This window comes from Osmerus mordax, chromosome 24, assembly GCF_038355195.1.
Source record: "Osmerus mordax isolate fOsmMor3 chromosome 24, fOsmMor3.pri, whole genome shotgun sequence".
NCBI lineage: Eukaryota > Metazoa > Chordata > Actinopteri > Osmeriformes > Osmeridae > Osmerus > Osmerus mordax.
This window is the reverse complement of record NC_090073.1, coordinates 10,713,245-10,736,501: the sequence shown is the minus strand read 5'-3', so window position 1 is coordinate 10,736,501 and position 23,257 is coordinate 10,713,245. Positions and strand designations below refer to the sequence as shown.

Sequence of the window (23,257 nt, the reverse complement as noted above, 5' to 3'; positions counted from 1 at the left end):
TTGAAAGCTTTTGAACCCCTTTCTAAACTACAACTCTACAAGAAGAAAAATGAAAAAGAAAAAAACTTGTTAAATAATTCCTACATTCACAGGAATAAATAATTTGAACAGGCACATCTAGGCCTAGACACACAAAATCTAATCTCCTATTACCATTTAAACTAAATATTTCACAATTTCCCTTTCCCCCTAAAGTCCAATAAGCACTTTCACGCACATCACCTTACCATGAAGGGTGCATGTGTTTCTCATCAGTTATGGACCAGACTTGTTCCAGTCCCCAGGGCTTTGTCCTTAAGGGATGTGAAGGTCATTCTGCATCCTGTAGAGGTCAGTACAGCTGAGGTCAGGGTCGGAGACCATCACATTCCTGTTTCTGTCTCACAGTCACTCTCACTGTGGAGTTTGACATTACACTGTGGCCTGGTGCCAACAAATTCTGCTCAGTAGCAGAGTGTCTGGTTTGTCCTCTTCTCGTTCTGTTTCCAAAAAGAGCAGCAAGGTCAGCAAGATCAGGGGAATTCTGACTGTGGCTGAGGAGAAACACATCAGAAAACCATTTCCATGAAAACGAAACTTTAGTTGTAAGGCAAACACACACCTCTGTGGTCAAATCTGATTCATTATATGCTGTTACAGTCTATCTTGATAGATGCAAATAGTGAATGTGTATATATTCATATTACTCCTGATAAGAAAACAAGTTATATTTCAACTACTGACTAAAAAGGCATTGCTATTCTCATCAAAGGGATGAATGCTGTGGGTTTTCACTGTGTACTACAAAAGGTTTCCATTGATATGAAAACTTTTTCTCACTAAAGAGGTGCTTCCTATTGAGATTTCTGAAACCTCAAGACTGGATAACCGACTGTAATAATGACTAATAATGAAGTGTATCGCTGACTTTCCTGCGTGCCATCACAAGACGTTTCACATACTCTCACAAACACACTTCTTGACTCTTGAGTAATATTTTTTTAGGGAACATAAATACGATATGGGCTCTGCACAGCAAGATAACTTCCTGATTTGATGCTCCTTCCAAAGAAAATATGAATTGACTGTGCTCAAAAACCATGCACACTGTAAAACAATACCACACACTCGAGGAACTTTTTTATGTCATTTGCACACAAAAAATATAGAAATCAAATACCAGATAGAAGGATTTAATCTCTGAATGAAACAAACAAATCTATCTTTCATGACTTCTACGACCATTGCTGAATGCTAAGAACATGATAAATAGTTTTACATGCAAACATGTCGGTAAAGAATCTAATGATGAAATAACTTATCTAAAAAAACTAACAAACAACAAAGATGGAATTCCCCCAGTTGTTTTGTCCTAAGGGAAGTAAATAGGTATCCAATGTCTGAGGGGGGTGAGTCAAACTGAAACCTAGACCACATATAAAGTGTGTGTGTGAGGGGAGTCCGAAGCAGAGTCCAGCAGCATCACCAAGCTCAGACAACCAAGGACACACACTCAAGTGAGCAGAGGTCACTGTTGTGCCGTTGTAGAAGGAAAGACGTCTTCTTACCCACAAACAGTAACTGAAATCTCTCTTTACAGGTTATCAGTTACTAGTCATGGCTGCTGTGTACAAACTCCTATTCTGTGGCCTCCTCTTCTGCTTCCTAACTGGTGAGTGTTGATGTCAAACATGGGTACTTTATGTGGTACACTGCATTGCGTTGTCAAATGTAATGATGATAATCTTGTAATTATGTCAAACTGTGAAATGATAGTTGATTGAAATTATACTGTTTGAAGTATCATACTGTTTGAACAACCATGCATGAATGAGGATGCAGATCAGGAGGCAGATCAGACAGACAGGCAGACAGGCAGGCAGGCAGGCAGGCAGGCAGGCAGACAGGCAGGCAGGCAGGCAGGCAGACAGGCAGGCAGGCAGGCAGGCAGGCAGGCAGGCAAACAAGACAGATTTAGTTTTGTCACTATTCAGTAATATTCTGTGTGTGGGCATTACAAAGTGATTATGTGTATGTGTATATGTATGTATGTGTGTGCTTGTAGATGTGTGTGGGTGTGTTATGTAACAATCCGTGGTGCAACTCACTGCAGTGTTATAAAGGTTACAGGTTAACTCCAGTGTTCTGGGAAAGCCCCAGACAGACTGAATGCATTATTGATTCTTTTCTGTTCTGTCAACATGAACATGATCGCTTAGTACCTCACTACAACTCCACTGCAGTTAAGCGTTTATGAAATATGTATGTACATGTGTAATAATGTCTGTCCATAATGCCTGTGTGTTATCCTCCACTTTGTGTGTGTTTGAGAGTTTGTCTGTGTGAGTGTGTGTGCCAACAGATTAGGCAGAGGGAGTATTGCATATCTAGTTTTAGTAAACAACACAGTTCTCAGTCACGTCATGTGTCAGGATTGGGACACCCAACACAAGAGATTCAGTTCCTTTCACTGTGAGTGCTGACAGTCTTTTGTTGCAGGTGAACAAACCGAGTGCGAGGTGTGACCCTTCACTAACCTCTGAGATCTTTCCTTCACCAGCTCCACGCATGTCAAAATTAAGCATAATTTCATCATCTCTCCTTGCCCTGCATCTCTCTCTCTCTCTCTCTCTCTCTCTCTCTCTCTCTCTCTCTCTCTCTCTCTCTCTCTCTCTCTCTCTCTCTCTCTCTCTCTCTCTCTCTCTCTCTCTCTCTCTCCCTCTCTCTCTCTCTCCCTCTCTCCCTCTCCCTCCCTCTCTCCCTCTCCCTCCCTCTCTCTCTCTCTCTCTCTCTCTCTCTCTCTCTCCTCTCCCTCTCACCCTCTCAATCTCTCGCTCCCTCTCTCTCCCTCCCTCTTCCTCCCTCCCTCTCAGTGACTCAGGGCCAGATGGTGGTGGACTGCTGTCTGAAGGTGAGCGACCGTGAGATCCCCAGACAGCTGGTCAGAAGCTACCAGCACCAGCACCTAGGCCAGGGCTGCTCGCTGGACGCAGTCATGTAAGGACCTTGTGGGGTTGGTGCATGTTTAACATGAGAACATCGCCCAAGCAGACTGTGACTGGCTGGTTGTGTTTGTAGCTTTGTGACCAAGAAGAACCGCTTCCTGTGTGCCACACCTGGCCAGCCCTGGGTCAGAGACCTCATCAACCATGTGGACCACCTGACCAAGAAGTGTCGGAGCAGCAACTTCCAGGTAAACCTACGACCCTTGACCTCACTGCTCACGAGCAAAACCAGGAAGACACCTTCATTTAATCCAAGATTACATCCCAAAAATCAATTTTCATTCAAGATTCCATATAAATCCCACAAACCTCAAACACGTCATCACTGTCTAGCCTCAGACCTCAAAAGCCACAAACATAGTTGAATCATCATGAGGAAGAGTTTGTGACTCAGTAGTTTAAACAAAGATGAACCTTCCAGAGAAACTCAATGTGTAATTGCAAAACCACACAACAACATGGAACCACAATATAACGGAACAGAAAACTGTTGTTAAGAGAAATTGACAGTTGTGGACAACATTTAAAGTTTCATAACTACCATGTCGCTCTGGATAAGAGCGTCTGCTAAATGACTAAATGTAATGTAATACCTGTATCAACAACATGATATTTACATAATGGTATCTAGCATGTTCTAAAATACTACTGTTATCCTAACCTCTGCTGTGTGTGTGTGTGTGTGTGTGTGTGTGTGTGTGTGTGTGTGTGTGTGTGTGTGTGCAGGGTAAACGCTGCAGAGGTTTGAAGCCACAGGCAGTCTGAGCTCGGCGTCCTGGTCGATGATAGAGGAGCATTCTGACTCAGACAGCCGACAGAATAAGATCTAAAATGTGATTCTTCTTCTTCACCACTGAAGCACTTTCCGTCTGTTCCTGATCTGACACGAGTCCATGTTGTTACTTAGAAGTACAGATATACATCTAGCAGTTATCGTCAGAGGCAGGACAATATAGGACACCATTATGGGCAGCTAATAACAAATTCCATTAGAACAGATTTCTTTTACTTTTTACTGTTTTGTTACATTTGTCAAATTGTATTTTTTTAACAGAACCTTTCAATAAAGAGATTAATTTAAAATCAATTATCCTTGTGTCCTCGGTGTGTGTGTGGGGGGGGGGGGGTAAACCATATTCTCAAGTAAAGGAGAGGTGGTGCAAAAACTTTCCCTTGTGGTAGCACTAAATAGTAGATTAAGGAAGAAGTACTTGTGTTCTGTTTTCACACAGATGTGTGCTGATAAGCTTACTGGTAACTTCTGTGGAAAAAGGAAGGAGGTAGAGAGTGTTGTTGAGAGACAGATATAAAAAAAACAGACAGAGTTGACTGTGAGTGAAGGAGAGAAAAAGACAGAGGGAGGGAGAGATGTTGACAGATGATCTTTTGATGGAGATAAAGTGGAAGTGAATGTGAATGTCAACGAATGAGTGTAAATATCAACAGTGATGCTCCACATTTGCACGGCGGTAATAAGAACTATAACCAGCAGAGGCGTTGTTAGACATAAAACTGTACTGGGGCACAGGCCCCTATTCATATCCCTTTTTTATCTTTCAAGCTTGCTGCGCACAATGCACTAGTAGGCTATAGAAACTCTCCTTGCTTAACCCACTATACAACAGTTCAGGGACGCAAGTTTGATATCAGCTTTGGCAGGGACATCAATAGTTAATGTGAGCGCACACATTTTTACGGGATTATCAATCTAAATGAATGCACTGACTGATAAAGTAAATTGTTAAAACAACGCCCATGATAACCAGTATGGAGGTTTCTGGCGCTGTTTTGCTGACATTCATTCACCAGGTGAATCACCAGACATGGTGAATGAATGTCAGCGGACGCACTCTCTCCCAGCCATGTATAGGGAAGTCTTCTCGGAAACCTTACAATTTACAGGAACACATTGAGCAACTGACTGCATATTTGTGCAAACTGCTACGGGCCCTGGGAAGTCCCGATTAACTTGAGAAAAATCCTCTTATATTATCTGATACCGACTGTAACAGACTGGGTGTGGAATCTCTTAGATGTGACCTCCTGTTTATGTAACCTGTAAGCTGTAACCAGCCCTGACAAGTAGTTGACACAAGGCAGAAGTACCTGTTGTGCTTGAAGGGTTTATACGGGGTATAAACCAAGGCTCAAAAAGCCCTCCTGGGGCACCCTGGCAGCTCACTGGAGACACAAGCGAGGGCCTGCATGCACGCTTTCTCACCCTGGCAGCTCACTGGAGACACAAGCGAGGGCCTGCATGCACGCTTTCTCACCCTGGCAGCTCACTGGAGACACAAGCGAGGGCCTGCATGCACGCTTTCTCACTCCCTGCTTTCCGTCACACTGAAAACGGTTAACTGGAAACGTGAACGGAAGACTGAAACTGAACTGAAAAAAACTCCCTTGCTGTAGACAAGGAAGTTACCATGGGAAAAGCAGGACCACTGAGCACGGCTTCAGGGCTGAGAAGGTGCACCTCAAACAGTTCTGGGGTTTCCTTTTCGTTAAGGGAAAGGGTTTTCCAGGTTTGTGCGTGGCTGGCTGGAGGGCAGCTATATCTGTTACATTTAGTATTCATTAAAACACTCAGTATGAATTATTAGTGAATTATGAGTCTAAAATCACTATTTTGTCTGTTCATATACAGTATATACCATTTATGAGATACTTACTGTTTGAACATTTCCATGTGTCACTCCACCAAATGATGTGCAGTGCTTCTCCCTCCAGTCAGCACCCATACCCCTGAGCAGAGTTCGTGTTCCTGGGGTCTAGGGGTCACCAAGACTAGGGGTCACCAAGACTAGGGGTCACCAAGATCCAGAACCACCATCCTGACCTCTAGCTAACCATGAGCGCTAGTTAGGAGCATCATCCCCATCTAGTGGCCGAATGAAGACTTGTTTCCCTTCATCAATCTGTGGTCTTTGAGCTTTGTGATGTCATTTGCTGATGTCATAATCCTGGGAAAACACATGCTTTTGTAACGTCATCTAAATCACAGACTTCACTGTGTATCCATGGAGACAAGCATCCACTATGCACCCAGTAGGGTTTGATATTGACTTCCATGCTGCTCTTCAGGAACAGGGACATGTGACAGGAAACAGTGAAGGACATGTGACAGGAAACAATGACAGCAGCATATCAATACAAGATGTTCTGAGGGTAATAGACGAGGGAGTCGTTTGAACTGTGATCACAAGAGCACTTTGTTATTGTTAATAATATCCATAGTAGGTTGATAATGTCATACAGGTCATAAAGCATGGACACACAGAGGGCAGCAGAGCCACTTCTGCTACAGGTACTGTACAAGCAGGAGCAGAGTCAGACTAGGAGAGACAGAGAGAGACTAGGAGAGACAGAGAGAAACAGAGAGAGACAGAGACAGACAGACAGAGAGAGACAGAGAGAAACAGAGAGAGACTAGGAGAGACAGAGAGAAACAGAGAGACAGAGACAGACAGAGAGAGACAGAGAGAGACAGAGAGAGACAGAGAGAGACTAGGAGAGAAACAGAGAGAGACAGAGACAGACAGAGAGAGACAGAGAGAGACAGAGAGAGACTAGGAGAGACAGAGAGAAACAGAGACAGACAGAGAGAGACAGAGAGAAACAGAGAGAAACAGAGAGAGACTAGGAGAGACAGAGAGACAGAGAGAGACAGAGAGAGACAGAGAGAAACAGAGACAGACAGAGAGAGACCCCTTGCTACAACTGCACAAATATAGATTATGTAGACTTGTCCTTTGAACAAACCATGACTGTGGGAGAATGTGATTGAGCTAAGCTCACTGTACAGATCTTCAGCCAACACATTGAGTCTGGCAGGACACTGCAGTATGGCGAAAAATAATAAACCAATCTGAACCAATGGAATTGAATTGTTCTTAATCGTCGATCAGTAGCTCCCATATGATCTCTCTCTCTCTGACTCGTTTCTCTATGTGACTTTTCAGCAGCTGAGGATGTCATGAAGAGCAGAACGTGCTGGAAGAAGAACGGCGACCCAGTCCATCGTGATGCATGTCGTTGCTGGTCAAGATCACTTCTTTCCTCACTCTGGCATTCGAACCAGTCCTCTGATTCTCTGACCGCAACCATCACCTCTCGTAAACACCTCTTTACCAGCTACGCCACACAAAAGATAACCGTTCGATGGTGTGGGTGGGCGGTATATATCTACGGAGGAGTGAGTTCATCCAGTCCCAACATAGTTACATATACATAGACTACTGACTGCGAACCTTCTCTCAGCGTCTCCAAGGAAACCATGGCCTGCCTCCAGGAAGTTAGCATCAATGCTAACAGTCAAATTAAGGAACATTTGCAAACACTTATAGCTTCATTAATGTTAACAATCTCTATACTTCTCTTACAGAAATGAACCTTTCAAATAAATCATATTTACAGTTCATCATTAACGTTGAGGCAATGTTAAAAATTATATGAAAAAGAAAGTAAAAAAAAGAAAAAGGAAAACAAATGTCATTATATTTAACTTACTGACTAGATTAACGTCTCAATGAAACCTCAAAGAAACGTTTGCTAACCCGTTAAGTGGTGTATTATTACTAGGAAAGTCTTTTGGTAACGACCCTCAATAGTCATCATCTAGGATTGCTCCCAGCATTACAGTATATTTTCTGTACATCTCAGTCTGAACCTAAGGCCACATAGCAAACCTGGGCGTCACAGGTACACAGCCAGTGAAGAACGGGTTGGGGTTCTCATCAGCTTCCACAAAACATCTTTAAACTCTTTATTTCCAGAAATACACCTGAGGAGTCTGGTAGAAGCTCTGGGGGAAAGTGACCCCAGGGTCATGGCCGTTAACAGGGACAAGGCAGGTCACAACCGCCAAACACCTGTCAAATACCTCAACCTAACACCTGTAAAACAACTCCAAAACGATTTTGCTTTCATTAGACATCCTTCCCTCTGTATCCATCCCAACCATTCACACGCTTATCTAAATAAATTATAGAACTCTTCAATAAATAAACAGAACTCACCACATGTGTAAGTCATATATGCACGTATAGTATGTATGTCAGAATTAAATACACAGGTCCACTGCAGCTGAAAGCTGATCCGCCTGTCTTGGTTTGGTTGTGGGGGCAGAAGGGAGGAGTCTGGAATCCACAACTATGTTGTCTCCTCACATGCACAACAGTCCTCTGCCTGTGATTGGTCGGTTTAACCTGGCAGTCACCCAAACACTGCAACTGAAGGGAGGGAGAGACAGGTTCCACTTCTAAATCGTCCGTCCAACGGTTGGCATGGCAACAAGCACGAGCAACAACGATGAGAAGATGAAAGGAGCTGAAAGCGTGTCTGGTTGTCCCACAGAGCATACGGCCCTTAAGACACCCATACAGGCCTCATCACACATCTACAATGACCTCTACTGGAATTTATCTTTTTTTATGTAAACCAACTGTCATCCTAAGACTAGACTAAAGGGTTTGGAGAACTCTGGATGAATGACTCGAGAGTTGCCTGCTCAGTTTGTCCTTCTGATTGCGATGCTGGATGTTTAGCATTAGCTTAGCATTGTTGTGGCACAGCCGGGTGAAGGGCTTGGCATACACAGCATGATAAAGCACAGCTAGGTATGGTGTGTGTGTATATATGTATATACACTATATACATTTAATATGGTTCCTTGCTTTATATCGCTCTATCAAAAAGAATCTGACGGACAGTTTGAGACCTCTGAGAGCTGTGCACAGAGTCTTCTAGGTCTTGTGTGTGTGTGTGTGCACATGTGTGTGTGTGTGTATTTGCATCATCTCTTTGGATGAGTGCATGCTTGAGAGGAACTCTCCTCACAGGTGCAAGTGTGTTGTCGTGCCTGCATGCGCTCCTATGTGGACCCGTTCCTGTGTAGATGTGTCTGTAAGTCCCAGTATCATCCTGCAGTAGAGCACATCACACCCAAACATCTTAAACATCTGGAGGAGTCTCGAATCCAGCAACGACATCATCCAGACCTGATGTCTCTTTCTCTTCCCCTCTCAGGCGCTTCCGTGTTCCCTTCGTCCTCTCCCCTCCCTCCTCCCTCCCCTCAGTGCGGGCCCCCGTGGGGGGGCCCCCCCAGGCTGCGGAGCGTCACGTAGATGAGGGGCACCAGGCCACGGCTGGCCCCCAGGGAGCAGAGCAGCCAGTGGGAGTCGGGCTGGGCCAGCACGCGCAGGACGTCTCCCTTGTGGAAGCTCAGCTGGCCTGGCTCTGTGGCGATGTGGTGACACAGAGCCCTCACCTCACTGGGGGGAGGGAGGGAGAGATGGAGAGAGAGAGAGAGAGAGAGAGAGAGAGAGGGGAGGGAGAGATGGAGAGAGAGAGAGATGGAGATGGAGAGAGAGGGGAGGGAGAGATGGAGAGAGAGAGAGATGGAGAGAGAGAGAGAGAGAGAGAGAGAGAGAGAGAGGGGGGGGGAGGAAATGAGAGATGGAGAGAGAGAGAGATGGAGAGAGAGAGAGAGGGGAGGGAGAGATGGAGAGAGAGAGATAGAGAGAGAGAGAGAGAGAGAGAGAGAGAGAGAGAGGGGGGGGGGGGAGGAAATGAGATATGGAGAGAGAGACAGAGAGAGAGTTCCGTTTGACTTCCATTCTGACAGCAGCACCAATCAGTCTCAGTATGAGGGTGTCTTAACGTTAGCCTGTTTGTTACCATGGAGACTTGGTCTCTACAGCTTGTGCTGTCTGAGGCTGCAGGGGAGGAGCTTGGCTGTCGAGGGGCGGGGCTGAAGGCTCCACCCTCCTCCCTGACCCCGCCCCCACGGTCTGGGCCACCATGTCCAGAACAGACCTGTCCAGACTCAGCCATCCGGATGGCAGCCTGGAAGGGACAAACACAACCAGGAAATAAACTCTCTCTGATATAGCAGTGTTGGGATGAATGATAAACGTATTGGTCATTGTAAATTACATTGAAAGACAACTTCAAATCATGCTATGAATAGATTTGATAGCATGTCATCTATCTGTGAGCAAGGTTAGCAGTTTGCTATACAGCATGCAGACACTAAGTCTATGCTGTTACTTTGAAGAGACTTATAAATGAATCATCTCAACATCATTTACACCTTATAAATGAATCATCTCATCATCATATATATACACCTTATATATATATCATCATATACACCTTATATGTATTTCCAGCTCACCTGCTTCTTTGAGTCTTGGCTTGCCTGGAGTCGTCTGCTCTGGACGAGGAGCCCCTGCTGGAGCCGAACAGCCTTCCCCAGCGCATGCCCTGGGAGAGGGCCTGGTCCTGGGGCCGGGCGGCGGAGGCCTGGTCCTGGGGCCGGGCGGCGGAGGCCTGGTCCTGGGGCCGGGCGGCGGAGGCCTGGGCCTGGGGCCGGGCGGCGGAGGGCTGGTCCTGGGGCCGGGCGGCGGAGGCCTGGTCCTGGGGCCGGGCGGCGGAGGCCTGGTCCTGGGGCCGGGCGGCGGAGGCCTGGTCCTGGGGCCGGGCGGCGGAGGCCTGGTCCTGGGGCCGGGGCGGCGGAGGGCTGGGCCTGGGGCCGGGCGGCGGAGGCCTGGTCCTGGGGCCGGGCGGCGGAGGCCTGGGCCCCTGTGGGCCCCTGGAGCTTCTCCTTCTCCTGGCAGAGGACGGAGTCTGGAGGGCTTCCCATCCACGCCCTCCTCCCTCTACTCCCCACCGAGTCAGCGCTGCTGCTCCTCTTCCTGGGCTCCTCCCCTTCCGGTCTGGACTCCGCCCCCTCCACCACGCCCTCCCTCGTGGGCGGGAGTTGGCTGGCTCGCCTCTCGCCCGACTTCTTCCTCTTCTCGCTCCGGGTGAACTTCGACCCCTCTGCTGATTGGTCAATGTAGACCTGGGAGGACTGCATGAGCTGGTACCACCATCCTGCCTGGCGCTCCTGTTTCTGACGGCCCTCCTCCGACACCACCCCCTCTCTCTCCTTCTTCTTCTCTCCATCCCTGTTGTCCTGGTGACTCTCTCCACCCACTCCCTTCACTCTCTGCCCCGCGGATCCTCTCTCCCTCCACAAGGTGGAGATCCCTTCCTCTATGTCCACCATTGGCTGCTTCCATCCAAGTTCCGCCCCGATGGAGTCCATCCCGCCTCCCTCTCTGGGAAGCCCCTCCCCCTGCCCCACCCCCTCCATCCTGCTCCCCGCCCCCTCCATCCCTGGCCATGTTCCCTCTCGTCTCAGCTCTGCCCTCTTCCTCTTCCAGGCGCCAGATTCCACCCCCTCCCCCTCGACCACGGGCGTGCCCCACCCCCTCATGAGCTGAAAGGTGGAGCGAGCTGATTGGTCGGCGGAGCAGAGCAACTCCTTTCGTCGCAGGTGCTCCTGCCCCTTCTGCAGGAGGTGGGGCTCAAACAGGAAGTCCAGGTGGAAGGGGAGGAGCGAAAGGGGCTGCAGGAGGAGCAGCAGTTCCTGGAACAGCGGTTGGCACGGCCCCTGCGACAGTGGCAGGAAACCCCACGGCTGGTAGTGAACCGCCAAGATGTCTGACCGGGGGAGAGCAGCATGAACAACAGCACGACCCAACAAGCATGATGCTTCATACAAGTTACAGTTACTATAGGTATTACACAACAGTTACTATAGGTATTACACAACAGTTACTATAGGTATTCTTATGTAGCTGCATGGTAGGTATTGTAACCTGAATGTAAAGTGTTGCCAAATACAATGTTAATGTGGAAAGACGAAAGGTTTGGAATCAGGAGGCTTCAGATGTTTACCTTCATGAGTGTGAAGATGGTTGAACCAGAACTCCAGCGACCTCAAGCTGAGAGAGCAGGAGACAGGAGTCAGCAGGAGAAAGGAGACAGCGGGAGACAGGAGTCAGCAGGAGAAAGGAGACAGCGGGAGACAGGAGTCAGCAGGAGGAATAAACTTCGACCTTTTAAAACTTTTTTTATTGTTGCCTTCTGAGAAGAGTAGAGAGAGAGAGGCAGGCAGGAGAGAGAGGCAGGCAGGAGAGAGAGGGAGGCAGGAGAGAGAGGGAGGCAGGAGAGAGAGGAGAGAAGGCAGACTCACTTGAGGAGACCGAAGATGAAGGCATTGAGCCTCATGCTGTGGCTGGTGAGCTCCGAGTACTGGCTCACTTTAGAGAACAAGCTGTGTAGCACACGCGTGGACGGGCCTGGGAACAGACAGACAGAAAGACACAGAGAGAGAGAGAGAGAGAGAGAGAGAGAGAGAGAGAGAGAGAGAGAGAGAGAGAGAGAGAGAGAGAGACAGGTCAGGTCAGGTCAGGTCAGGTCAGTACTATACGTAATACCCCTCACTCCAATCCACCCCACCCCAACCTCCAGCCCCCCCTACCCAGCTGTGTGGAGGCCTCCACCAGGCTCCAGGGCTGGTTGCGACGCTGGCCGATGATGAGGTCCAGGACGTGGGGCTTGAGGCCGTCCTGCAGAACCCCCCGCAGGGCTGGACACAAGTACTTCAGGATGAGGTGGCCCACGTTGGGACTCACCCAGCTGTTCCCCAGCTTAGCCTGGGGGGGTGGGGGGCAGAGAGGAGAGAACAGAGAGGAGGAGAGAAGAGACAGGAGGAGAGATGAGATGAGAGAGGAGGAGAGAGAGGAGAGATGAGGAGAAAGAGGAGGAGAGAGGAGAGAGGAGATGAGAGAGGAGGAGAGAGAGGAAGAGAGAAGAGGATGAAAGAAGGAAGTATACTCTTTTGAAACAGATGTACATCATCTATATATACATTATATATTGAATACATCATCTACAGTCTGCTCTCCTACAGGGAGGTAAGAGGCACATACCTTGACATCTGGATCACGACTTGTCCCAAAGTGATCAACAATCAGATCTATGGCAGTGTTGATGGCTTTGACCAAACCTAGAGGGAGAGAGAGAGAGAGAGAGAGAGAGAGAGAGAGAGAGAGAGGGAAAGGGAGAGGGAGAGAGAGGAAGAGAGAGAGAGAGAGAGAGAGAGAGAGAGAGAGAGAGAGAGAGAGAGAGAGAGAGAGAGAGAGAGAGAGAGAGAGAGAGAGTAAAAAGGAAGTTGATTATGATAGAAGCCCCTGATAGGTGAATAGCTCTCTGAGGTAACTGGAACACTGGTCTCTTTCATCTAATGTAATCTCCCTCTTCTCTCTCTCCTTCTCTCCCTCTCTCCCTATATCCTTCTCTCCCTCTCTCCTTTTCTACCTCTCCCTCCTCTCTCTCTTTCTCTCCTTCTCCCTCTCTTTCTCTCCCTCTCTCTAAATCTCTCTCCCTCTATCTTCTCTCCCGTCAGACAATGCTAATCCATCCTTTCTTCTCTGCTTCTCTTGACTGATCCAGCGTGTGATCCTGGCCCCAGGCTGGATACACCACCCAGCTGATGCAGGATACATCCAGCATGACCCTCAGAACCAGCTCACACACACACACACACACACACCTCTCATCTGCTGCAGGTCGACAGAGATCTCGGAGGAGGAAGAGGAGGAGGAGGAGGCGTCGGGGGATAGACAGAACTCCTCCGGGGGACGCTCTGCCAGGGAGAAGTAGTCTGGCAGGTAGTCACTGTAGTACTGCTGCAGCTGCTTTACTGAAGGCCCTGCAGACACACACACGCACATACACACACATGAGTAACTTATTATGAGTAACTAGATCCACAAACATTTACATGATTTCACAGAGCAGCAGCTGTGAGCAAATGACCAGTTACTAGTAAATTACTAATTACTAAAGAAGTCTAACACACACACACAAACACACTCATTCTACAACCCCCGCAATGCCTCTCTCTCTTTCACACGTAGACACACACACACAGTGGGCAGATCAGCACCAGTGAAGCGGCTAGAGGTTGCTGGGAAGTCAAACACGTTGCGGCGGGCGTGGCGGGCCCTGGTCCCGCCCCCTCCCCTGTGGGGGTCCAGGCGGCCTGCCCTCTCCACCCCCAGAGGGTTTCTACGGCGATACTCTCGCCATTTGAGAGCCTGGGGAGAGAGATGATGGGCTATGGAGGAGGTGGAGGAGGTGGAGGAATAGGGTGAATATTGAAAGACAAACAGGAAGGATAGAAATGGAGAAGGAGCATGATAAAGGCGGGGGAAGGATAAGAGATTTAATGATGGGTTGGCAGGGAAGATAAGGAGAGATGGAGGAAGAGGTTTATGGTAAGATGGAGGGAGGGAGAGGTGGAGGGGGGGAGGGAGAGGTGGAGGAGGTTTATGGTAAGATGGAGGGAGGGAAAGTCGGAGGGAGGGAGAGGTGGTGAAAAAGTCAGAGAGACAAAGATGAGTCAGTGAAAGAAGAACAGGAATGTAAAGAAGGAAGTCAATCAGAGCAGCAGGAAAAGAAGAAAGGGTGTGGCTCTTAGCCTGTGTGTGTGTGTGTGTGCGTGTGTGTGAGTGCGCATGTACGTCGAACAGTTCAATGACTCTTAAGTACAGTGTCTGCGAGTCTGTGTGTGAGTGCCACAAACAAAACTAGACCAACTGTGTCACCAGCCACCCCATCACGATCACGACCACACCCTGTCATGCACATCTCTGGACACCTACCGTGGTGCTGGCGGGGTCCTTGACTGTGCTCGGCCTGTTTTGACACATGCGGCCCCCCAGGGCTGATGCAGGTGCTGGGCAGCGCCCCCCGCTGGTACCCCTGGACAGGGGGCAGAGAGGGGGGCACCGCTGCCTGGGACACACCCAGCGGAGGGGTGGGGGGCAGGGAGGCGGCCGTCTGGGCGTGGGGGGAGCGGGGGCAGGAGAGGCAGGTGGGGGGTGGGGGGCTAGGGGTGCAAGTGGAGCAGGACCCTGAGCTGGGCGCCCCCTGCAGGCGGACGGGGGAGTAACTCCCCAGAGGAGAGGGCCGGACCGAGCCAGGGGGGGCCACCGCCACCGCACCCGAGCAGCGAGGACTGTCCGAGGGCTCGTCGGCCACCTCATCCCCCTCCGGACCTCCAGAACCCCCGGAGCCGGAGCGGGCCTGCATCCCAGACACGTAGCCTGTGAGCAGGGGCAGCAGGGGCTTGGGCTGGGGCCTGGAGAACTGGTGGTGGAAGGTGAAGGGCTGGATGGGGAGGGAGGTGGGACGCTGGTCCTTGCTGTAGCGCACCACAGCCGGGCAGCAGTCTGGAGAACAGGACAGAGAGCCTGGAGGGAGACAGGGAGGGAGAGAGGGAGTAATGGGAGGAGAGAGAGAGGGAGGGGAGAAGAGAGAGAGGGACGTAATGAAAGAGAGAAAGGAAAGAGGAATGGAGAATTGGAAGGACAGTGACAGATAAAGGGGCAGATGGAGAGAGGGATGGAGGAAGGAGGAGAGAAGAGGACAGAGAATTAGAGCAGAAGACAGACAATAAGACACTGAAGGTCAGAATAGGTCTTTTCATTTTCTTACAGCTCCCTTCTCAACAATCCTCCAGCTCTCTGTATATTCACATACAGTATTCTCCTCTTAGAACCTAAACCTTCAAATCAGACAGAATTATGAACATTCAAAAAGAAGCAGATTAGTAACACCAAGTTGAAGATAAATCCTGTCCAGAACACACTAACAGAAAATGCGTCATCATGATTCAACAGTGAACAGTTATTATCACAAACAGTCGCTGTAAGACACAGGGTGTGTTGTGACAGGCAGACAGACCAACACACACACACACCCACACACACAGACAGACACACACACAGAGAATACACCTGCAGGTACTGCGTCACTGTCCTACTGCAGAAACAGCCGCACTAGAAGAGCCTCTTCTCTGTGGTTGTAATGTGTGTGTGTGTGAGCCTGTTTCAGTCTGTCAGTGTGTGTAGGCATGTGTGAACGTGTGTGTTCAGTGTGTTTTTCTGTGTGACGTCGGAGACATTGCGCAAGCTGTTTGTCTCCCCTGGCCAGCTCATAAGTGTCACTGGAGCTGGGTGCGTGGACCCTGTCAGCCACCAGGGGCAGCACTGAGCTGGGTGCATGGACCCTGTCAGCCACCAGGGGCAGCGCTGAGCTGGGTGCATGGACCCTGTCAGCCACCAGGGGCAGCGCTGAGCTGGGTGCATGGACCCTGTCAGCCACCAGGGGCAGCGCTGAGCTGGGTGCATGGACCCTGTCAGCCACCAGGGGCAGCGCTGAGCTGGGTGCATGGACCCTGTCAGCCACCAGGGGCAGCGCTGAGCTGGGTGCATGGACCCTGTCAGCCACCAGGGGCAGCGCTGAGCTGGGTGCATGGACCCTGTCAGCCACCAGGGGCAGCGCTGAGCTGGGTGCATGGACCCTGTCAGCCACCAGGGGCAGCGCTGAGCTGGGTGACAGGCAGAGCCAACACACCCTGGACTGTTCTCAGAGACCTCTCTCTCTCACAGACTGAATGTCTCTCGCCCATGTACGCCACACACTCACACACATGCACGGCTGTTCCCACCCTCTCTCTCTCTCTCTCTCTCCCCCTCCTCTCCTCTCCTATTTCATGGGTGAATCGATTAGCCACCTCAGGGCTGCTCACCCCGAACACAACCCACATCATTAGCCAGCAAGTGCTTCTCTCCAGACCAATGTGCCTTTCAATGCAGGAATGCAGAATGAGCAATAAGGATTCCTGCAGTATACAGTTGCCTACCTAACTTCTCCTTACAGCCAACATCTTGTATTCTAGACTGTATTCCAGGATTATTGAATAACTCACATGCAAGTATCGACTCCATTTCAAAATAAAGTCTTGTTGTGCTTAGATTACAAAGTGTTTAAATCAGAGCTATGCTATGGATGAACCTGGCTAGCGCTTTAGACCATCCTCTTCCTAAGAGTACTGAAACCTCCCTCCTTCATCCCTCCATCCGCCTCACACACACACACACACACACACAAACAAACAAACTTTCACACACGCAGTTCGTTCACCTGTTAGGGTGTCCTCACCTGGTTCTGGTCCTAGCTGTGTGTGTGTGTGTGTGTGTGTGTGTGTGAGGTGCACATACACAGTATGACTTCAACATGGAGCGAGAGGCTATTAATGATCAACCTCCTACAGTCACCTTTGACCCTCCCACAACACAGGAAGGAAACACTTCTTAATCCTATCAGTAGAAAGTAATGCCAGCTCAGTCATGTCTGTTTAACTTAGAAGGGAGTATTACTACTGTGCGTTGTACATTGTACTTCAATATTAAATCATCCCTATCTGTCTTAATACCTTTTATCTAGAAACAGTAAATGGGGAACTAAATACGAGACATTGATTTAAAAGGAGACTTCATGGAAAGACAGGTTTAAAGAATCCTGGATCGTTTATTTTAAACTGATAGCAGTCAAGCCTTTAGGGTCGTTTAGTGATACCAGTCTGGTGGTTAGGTCCTGATCAGTCCTGTTTTGCCTCCCTGCCTCCAGTCTGCCTTCCTGCCTCCAGTCTACCTTCCTGCCTCCAGTCTGTACTCCTGCCTCCAGTCTGCCTCCCTGCCTCCAGTCTGCCTTCCTGCCTCCAGTCTGCCTTCTTGCCTCCAGTCTGTACTCCTGTCTCCAGTCTGCCTCCAGTCTGCCTTCCTGCCTCCAGTCTGTATTCCTGCCTCCAGTCTGCCTCCAGTCTGCCTCCCTGCCTCCAGTCTGCCTTCCTGCCTCCAGTCTGTACTCCTGCCTCCAGTCTGCCTCCCTGCCTCCAGTCTGCCTCCCTGCCTCCAGTCTGCCTTCCTGTCTCCAGTCTGCCTTCCTGACTCCAGTCTGCCTCCCTTCCTCCAGTCTGCCTTCCTGCCTCCAGTCTGCCTTCCTGCCTCCAGTCTGTACTCCTGCCTCCAGTCTGCCTCCCTGCCTCCAGTCTGCCTCCCTACCTCCAGTCCTGGAGCGTGTCTGCTGGGCCTCGGTGCTCCCCTGGCTGTAGCAGCGTGTGAGGGGGCAGGGGGGCGGGGTGGAGCCAGGGTCCAGCTGCTCCGCCGGGGGGGAGGGCTCAGCCGCGGAGGGGGCGTGGGGGCCGGACAGGGGGTCTGTCCTCAGCAAGGCTCCGGTCCGGCGCTTGCAGCGGGCCATCTCGGCGAAGGAGGTGACCCTGGTGGGCGTGGCCTGGCCGAGGGCGTGGCCGGCACCCTCACTCAGACGCATGGGGCAGCTCAGCATGCGCTCCAGAGGGCCCAGCCCAGGGGGCGGGGCATGGGCCAGGCTACGGTCGTAGCTACGGGAAAGGGTATGCCCCCCGGAGACCCCGCCACCGATGTCGGCACGGCAGCCAATGGGAGGGGAGATGTTGACGTACACCTGACCCTCGATCACACCTGGGGCTGGAGCACTACCGGCCAAGCCCACGTCTCGCTTTGCCCTGCTCACTTCCTCCTCCTCCTCCTCCTCCTCTTCATCACGCTGAGGACAGAGAGACAGAACAGGTATGGGATAAGGCATCACACAACATACTGCATAGCTACTGTGTATATTTACTGTACTGTTTCAGGACTGTACTATTTATGTTCCTTATGTGTCAGAGTACTGTGTCAACACACACCGGCTCATCACAAGCAGCTGAGCCACGCACACTGAACAGAAACTCCAGGAATACACCCCCCCGCCTCTGACCACAATAGAACATTCCAAGTCTCCTCACACCCACCTCACTTCCTCTCTTTCTCCTTTGTGGAAAGAACATTTGGGGCCAAGATAGAAATATTACAGCTGAAACAGAATATCCTACTCCTGATATGGGGTAAGAGATTGTCCGTGTTGTTTTGACACAACATACAGCGACTGAGGGAATCTAGCACTGCTTAGAATCACCTAGAACCTCCCTCGGTCTCCTCCTACCTTCGGTGACTGTCGGTCCTCATCTTCCTGGTCTTCCTCCCTGGCCCCGCCCCCCTCCTCGGCCTGGTGTCTGAACAGGAAGTACTCTGTGGGGGTGGGGCTTTCCTTGCTGTGCTCGTCAGAGCAGCTGGTGGCGGACGAGGCCACGGGACTGGGCGAGGACTGGGACGAGAGGTCACAGGTCACCAGCTTGTAGTAGTTCTGGGTGGCCACCACCAGCCGGGCCTGGCTCTGCAGGCAGGGCCCCGCCTCCCCCAGCTTCTGGTAGGAGTTGCAGTTGTCGTCCAGGTCCAGGGGCCCCTGGTGCTGCGCGGAGCAGGTGCAGGGGGAGGTGGTGGAGGTGGGGGTCTCCTGGAGATAGACGGGCAGGGTGTTGGAGGGGCAGGGGGCGTGCTGGGGCTGGGGGGGGTCGGTGGGGGAGGTGTGGAGGTCCAGGTAGAAGGCCCCGCCCCCATGGCAGCTGCCCCGCCCCCCACCCGGCTCTGAGACACAGGAGTGCTGGGCGGAGCTGTTGAGGTTGGCGGAGGGTCCAGGCGCTACTTTGGCGGGGACGCTGTTGTTCATCTTGTTGAAGATGGCGCTGAAATTAACCAGCACGCCGTCAGAGCTGTTGCAGGACGAGTCGCTGCCATAGCCCAGCTGGCAGTCTGAGTAGGGCTCTGAGAAGTGGGGCAGCTGGGGGCACGTCCGGGAGGGTCTGCAGGAGCAGGGAGGCGCGGAGCAGCTGGAGGAGCAGGAACCTGTCTTGGGATGGTCCTCCTCTTCCTCCTCCTCATCCTCGCCCCACTCCTGCTCCCCGCAGTCCATGGACATGTTGGAGCCGCTGCTGCCGTGGCGACGCTGGCTGTCCAATCCCAGCAGGTCCAGGGTCTCCAGGTGGGCAGAGAGGTCGGAAGTCGTGCCGCTGAGAGACTCCCGGCTGCTGGACCCCCAGGGCTTTCCCAGAGTGCCGTGCAGCAGGAAGGGCTCGGGGGGGAACCCCAGGTCGTGGAGGTGGAAGGGGGGTACCCCGTCGTCGAGGGTGGAGTTGGCGTTGCCGTGGAGATGGAAAGAGGAGTCCTCCAGGTAACCGTTGAGGTTGTCTCCGTCGTCCTCCTCCTCCTCCTCGTCGTCCTCAGTGTTCAGCAGGAAGGGGTTGTGACGGAGACGGTTGCCGTGGTTCCTGGGCTTTGTCCTGGGCAGCGTGTGAGCCGTGGTTGGCTGATCCCCCGAGTTGGACGATGTGTAGGAGGAGTCGTCGCTGGCCGTGCTCCCTCCCCTCCCCCCTCCTCCTCCTCCAGGCCGGCAGGAGGCGTGGACCAGGCTGCTGTAGAGCAGCGCCTCCCTCTGCAGCACGTCTCTCTCGGGCAGGGAGGTGGTGCGGCTGAGGCCCAGGTTCTCCGGGGGGCTGAAGGGGTGGCTCCTCCGCAGCGACCCCCCGCAGCCCCCCTGCCGTCCCCCCGACACCTGGCAGTGGACCAGGGGGATGTGGTGCACGATAAGGGTCTCCCCGGACAGCTTGGAGGGGCTGTCCATGGTCCTCCCCGGGGGTTGGGTTGGCAGGCTGTTGGTGGGCTACTGGGGATGGGGTGGGGGAGGCTAGGGGCCTGAGGCTGGGGGCTGGGGGAGAGGTGAGGGGAGGCTGGGGGAGAGGTGAGGGGAGGCTGGGGGAGAGGTGAGGGGAGGCTGGGGGAGAGGTGAGGGGAGGCTGGGGGAGAGGTGAGGGGAGGCTGGGGGAGAGAGAGGTGTAGCGCAGGGCCAGGAGGTGTTGAGGTTGTAGGGTCAGACGGAGGCCAGGCCCGGGGCTGCAGGGCCCGGGATGTGGGAGGAGAGGATGGGCGAGTCCAGCCTGGGGTCAGAGAGGAGCATCTGGAGAGAGACAGGGAGGATATTAACACACAACTATGCATCCCTCACACGTTCCCTCACGAACACACACAGACACACAGACACACACACACCAGACACACACAGACACGCACACACCAGACACACACAGACACACACACACCAGACACACACAGACACACACACACCAGACACACACAGACACGCACACACCAGTATCTCCACAGAGTCAAAAGTATCCATGAAAAAATCCATCATTTGTGGTTAAACGGTGAGAGACACCATGCAGCAGTGAGTGTGGAGGAGAGAGAGAGAGGTGAGGTGAGGTCTGTTAACTACAGCAGCCACACACACTACTGACTGCAAAACAGGCCTATGAGATCATCATCTAACTATAAAGGCAGGAATCTGTCTTGGTCTGTGTCTATGTGTGTTTGTGTGTGTGTGTGTGGCATTGTATGAAGTTGAAATTTGAAGCAACAAACACCAATAGAACACAGTGGCTATGCGACCACAAATATGCAATATTTCTGATCGTATATTAATAGGTGCATCTGTGTACAGTATATATATTTATGTAAAATTAGAACCAGCTCAGGCAGACATTTTAAGATAAGCCTTCTCAAGATTGCTGGTTGTCTAAACACAAGCACAAGGTGACAGAAATACGCAGCAAAGTGATATGGTAAATTAATTGGATACATCTCGGGTCTCTCATCAACACTTTAGATTAAAGTTTAGAAGAAGCAGGTTATGCTGATCCAACAGCTGGGAAACTCATAAGGTACTCTTACGGTAACCATGGATACCGTAATGATGTTAAATGATGGAGGCTGAAATAGCTCCAGGGAGTGAGGAGCTGGGAAGGGAGAGCGTTCTGGTCTCACTAGGCTGCCCAGCAGAACCTCAGGTCGATGACAAACACAGACAGGGAATATCTGGGATTCAGTCTTCTAAAATCATAAATGACTTGTATAGTTTCCTAAATCAATCCTGTATTATCCATGACTCACTAGTCTCTCTCTAGAAATCACCTCACCCTGTCTACTGCTCTCTGAGGGAGGGAGGGAGGGAGGGAGGGAGGGAGGGAGGGAGGGAGGGAGGGAGGGAGGGAGGGAGGGAGGGAGGGAGGGAGGGAGGGAGGGAGGGAGGGAGAATAAAGAGAGAGAGTTCTCTACCGGAGATCCTGCTGGAAGATCCAGAGAAAAAGAAAGAAGGGGGTCATGTCACACACACAGACACACACACACACACACACACACACACACACACACACACACACACACACAGACACACACAGGCACACACACACACACAGACAGAATGTTAGGAAAGGGAAAGCAGCAACAAAGGACATCCTGCTAGGCCCCGCCTCCTCCCTCTTACATCATCATGACCACATTCCAAGAGGAAGAAAGGACGGGAGGGGAGGGGAGCAGTGTCCACCCAGAGATGTACCACCCAACAGATATCCTACAATTCATATTACGCTTGAGTAAAACTCTACTGCAACAGAGTGCAGGATACTATCACTGGTTTAAAAAGACAAGTTCTCATCTACTCCTGAATCTTCTCCTCGTTCTACCTCTCCTCCAGTTGGTCTCACTCTCTTCATGGATTCTAGTAAAGCAGGAAACAACCGTGGGAAAATAAAGGTTTAATTAAAAAGTCAGAAAAGTATGAAACCTTAGTCCTTGGCCTCAAAATCCTGCATTCAAGATAACTACTGTGGGTGCTAACTTTGGAGAGTGACTATTTGCCTGACCCTAACAGTAAAGATTGGTAATAGCTCATGTTGTCAGGCAATAGAACAAGTTCAGACCAGGCCAGTGAACCACAGCATGGCCGGGTCAGTAAAATGCCTAAACAGTGTCCAGAAGTCTGAGAGGAGTGTGGACTAGCTCGGTTAGTAGCATCAAACTCCACAGCCTCCTTCAAAATCTGCTCCTTCAAACATACACCACAGGTTGACCAGAATTGTCCCAGACAAAAAGTCCTGTGCATGGATACGGTTATTTAAGGGTTGAACAGCCAGACAGGGAACCAGCTGTGAGGCAGGTGTAAGGTTATTCAGAGCAGACCATGTCTAAACTCACTCCAGGAAAATAAATCCAGCAAGAAGTTTTGAGAGGCCAACCAACAGATTCAACCAATCACTAACAATGGATCACAACGATGTGAGATCTGAAACGCATCAGTGAGAGTGTGCTTACTCCAACTTCCTGTCTGCAGAGTGCAGACAGGAAGCAGCGGGCCAGAGCACCACTACACCACCTGAGCAGCGGGCCAGAGCACCACTATGTAGCTGCAGTATCATCACACACAACTGCAACTTCCAGGCCTTGTCTCTCGGGTATCTCTCTCAGACAGTCAGTTTAGAGGCACTACATATGGGCGTCCATATAAATGTTTAACAATAACAGATCAGCCATGTTCTTCCTGCCCTGATAACCCCCACACACACACACTGACAGACAAGTGAGTGTGATCATCTCCCTCTCGAGTGTGAACATGTAACACGCGTGTTCCCTTGTCAGGTCTCAGTGAGAAGAGAAGCAGACAGGACTCAGGTGTGTGTGCGTGTCTTCCTGTCAGCTGAAGAGCTTTACCTCTCAGACCTGTGGATATATCAGGTAAGAACTTAAAGGGCACACGTGCTCGCACGTACATACACACACACCCTTCCTGAAGGCCTTAATATTGTCCATATAAAGTCAAGTTTATATCCATTTATTTGATTG

General features: G+C 51.0%; 2 protein-coding genes across 2 annotated transcripts; one reads left to right on the top strand and one right to left on the bottom strand.

Moving 5' to 3' along the window:
• Window positions 1-1,439: 1,439 nt before the first annotated feature.
• On the top strand, window positions 1,440-4,071 carry LOC136932700 (C-C motif chemokine 19-like). Its single transcript, XM_067227918.1, has 5 exons — window positions 1,440-1,496; window positions 1,580-1,651; window positions 2,853-2,976; window positions 3,058-3,172; window positions 3,711-4,071. Exons 2-5 carry the CDS (start codon window positions 1,597-1,599, stop codon window positions 3,747-3,749), a joined length of 333 nt encoding a protein of 110 aa, XP_067084019.1. The 5' UTR covers window positions 1,440-1,496; window positions 1,580-1,596; the 3' UTR covers window positions 3,750-4,071.
• Window positions 4,072-6,185: 2,114 nt separating this feature from the next.
• On the bottom strand, window positions 6,186-20,204 carry LOC136932699 (AP-4 complex accessory subunit RUSC2-like). Its single transcript, XM_067227917.1, has 13 exons — window positions 18,690-20,204; window positions 17,732-18,254; window positions 14,486-15,076; window positions 13,768-13,938; window positions 13,372-13,530; window positions 12,749-12,825; window positions 12,298-12,472; window positions 12,010-12,115; window positions 11,712-11,758; window positions 10,561-11,474; window positions 10,162-10,424; window positions 9,663-9,830; window positions 6,186-9,256 (listed from the first exon to the last, which is right to left on the bottom strand). Exons 1-13 carry the CDS (start codon window positions 20,202-20,204, stop codon window positions 9,058-9,060), a joined length of 4,908 nt encoding a protein of 1,635 aa, XP_067084018.1. The 3' UTR covers window positions 6,186-9,057.
• Window positions 20,205-23,257: the final 3,053 nt, after the last annotated feature.